Source organism: Trachemys scripta, chromosome 1 (genome assembly GCF_013100865.1).
Source record: "Trachemys scripta elegans isolate TJP31775 chromosome 1, CAS_Tse_1.0, whole genome shotgun sequence".
In the NCBI taxonomy this organism is placed as follows: domain Eukaryota; kingdom Metazoa; phylum Chordata; order Testudines; family Emydidae; genus Trachemys; species Trachemys scripta.
In genome coordinates this window covers 344118976-344121063 of record NC_048298.1, presented here as the reverse complement: position 1 = coordinate 344121063, position 2088 = coordinate 344118976, and the positions used below count along the sequence as shown (strand labels likewise).

At 46.5% G+C, this 2088-nt stretch overlaps 1 protein-coding gene across 1 annotated transcript; it reads left to right on the top strand.

Annotated features, from left to right (window-relative positions):
- Positions 1–640: 640 nt before the first annotated feature.
- LOC117888393 (uncharacterized protein F54H12.2-like) lies at positions 641–1663 on the top strand. Its single transcript, XM_034791758.1, has one exon. It carries the CDS (start codon positions 641–643, stop codon positions 1661–1663), a length of 1023 nt encoding a protein of 340 aa, XP_034647649.1.
- Positions 1664–2088: the final 425 nt, after the last annotated feature.

Below are 2088 nucleotides of genomic sequence, written 5' to 3'. Positions count from 1 at the left end.
TGTGGAATATTTCGTAGCCTCTTTTGAAAAGCCGTACCGCTTTTGAGGAGGGGGCTAGAGATTATTAAACCCCACGTAAAAACCGCTGCTCAAAACATAGCTAAAGATGTGGTAGGTCATGTCTCCCGTGCTGTTCTGGAGAAGGTGGGGAATACAGCTTCACAGGAAGGATCGGGGCTGATGTACATTAAAAGGAGGAAGAGAAAGAGAAATATGTCATACCCGCGACGCACAGATCCCCCGAAACCCTTTAAAAGAAGGGCTTTGACACGCAGGGCTGGCCATAAGCGAAAGTCCAAAAGGAAGCCTGGGCGAAAGAGGAGACGCGCTCTGCCTGGTAAAAGAGACATATTTTAATCATCATGGCTTTTGTTCACTGCGGGTCTGAAGAGTGCACCAAATCCGAACTAGACTTGTTTCAAATAGCCCCTACGCAGACCAGCATCGAGAAAAGCATCTACATCGAGGTGCCGCCTCTATTGGCCATTACGGAGTCTGCCCCCATTGACTTTTTTATAGCAGGGAATGGCATAGATTATATGGATTTAAACAACACACTGCTGTACCTGTGTTGCAAGATTGTAAAAGGAGACGGAACTGAACTTGCCGTGGATGCCAAAGTGGGCCTGGTGAATTACCCATGGCCTCTATTTTCAGTCAGTTGGATGTCACGCTGGGAAACCGCCTCATAAGCCAAAGCAACAACTGCTACCCTTGCAGGGCCTTTATAGAATCAGTGCTCAATTACAGCGACGACACCCTCACCACGCAATTTTCCGCTGGCCTGTTTTACAAAGACACTGCTGGACAACATGAAGAAACAGAGTTGGATGGAGGGAATGTAGGGTTTGTGAGGCGTGCAAAGCTGACGGCCGAGAGCAGAATGGTAGAGCTGCTGGGCCATTTACACAGCGACCTGTTTTTTCAAGAAAAACTTTTGTTAAACGGAGTGAAAATTAAACTGACGCGCAGTAAAGACGCTTTCTGTTTAATGGGCAGTGCGGCTGAAGGCTTTAAACTGCGCATTGTATCAGTGTCCCTTTTTGTGAAGAAAGTACGGGTGGCCCTGGGAGTCTGTCTGGGGCACGCGGAGGCCCTGCTTACCGCTAATGCTAAATACCCCGTGGACCGTGTGGGAATGAAAGTGTTTAGCATCCCCACGGGCAGCAGGGTCAGTAACCAGGAGAACCTGTTCTTGGGACAGTTACCCAAAATGCTTGTCCTAGGGTTTGTGGATAACTATGCCTTTAGCGGAAGTTACGCTAAAAATCCCTTTCATTTTAAACATTACAATATTAATTTTGTGGCCTTGTATGTGGATGGTGAACAGATACCGACCAAGCCTCTGCAACTGGACTTCGAGGCAGGACGCTGCGTGAGAGACTACATGAATTTGGTACAGATAGCTGGTAAACACATGAAAGATCGTTCTCTGTTAATCGACCGTGAGAGGTTTGCACAGGGTTACACGTTGTTTGCCTTTGACCTGTCTCCCAACCAGGAATGCGCTGATCACTATTCCCTGATTAAAACTGGGAACCTGAGAGCAGAAATACATTTTGGGAAGGCTTTAATGGTTACCCTCAATATGATTGTGTATGGGGTTTTTGACAATGTCATAGAAATAAATCAGAGGAGAAATATTCTGTTTGACTACATGTGAACATGGACACCGTGGAGCTCTCACGTGTCTTATCAACGGACCCTTACACGAAAAATAATTTCTTAGATGTGTTCCCTTGCGATTGGCTTCCAGGAGGCAAGCTGTCTCAGAGACCCCTAGGCTTGGTGATGAACACGCATCCACACAACCAACTGGGTGAACACTGGCTCGCCTGTTATCTGGCGGAGCGTAACCGTGGAGAGTTTTTTGACTCATACGGGCACCCCCCGAACAGTGTGTTGTTTCCTAAAAGCATTATGAAATTTTTAAACAAAAATGCCACAGACATGGTGTTTCACAATAGACAATTACAAGACCCCTGCTCTGTCACCTGCCGCTATCACTGCGTGTTTTTCTTACATCATCGTAGCAAGGGTTTACCTTTTGATCGGATTTTAAAATTGTATTCTAACAGCTTAGTGCAA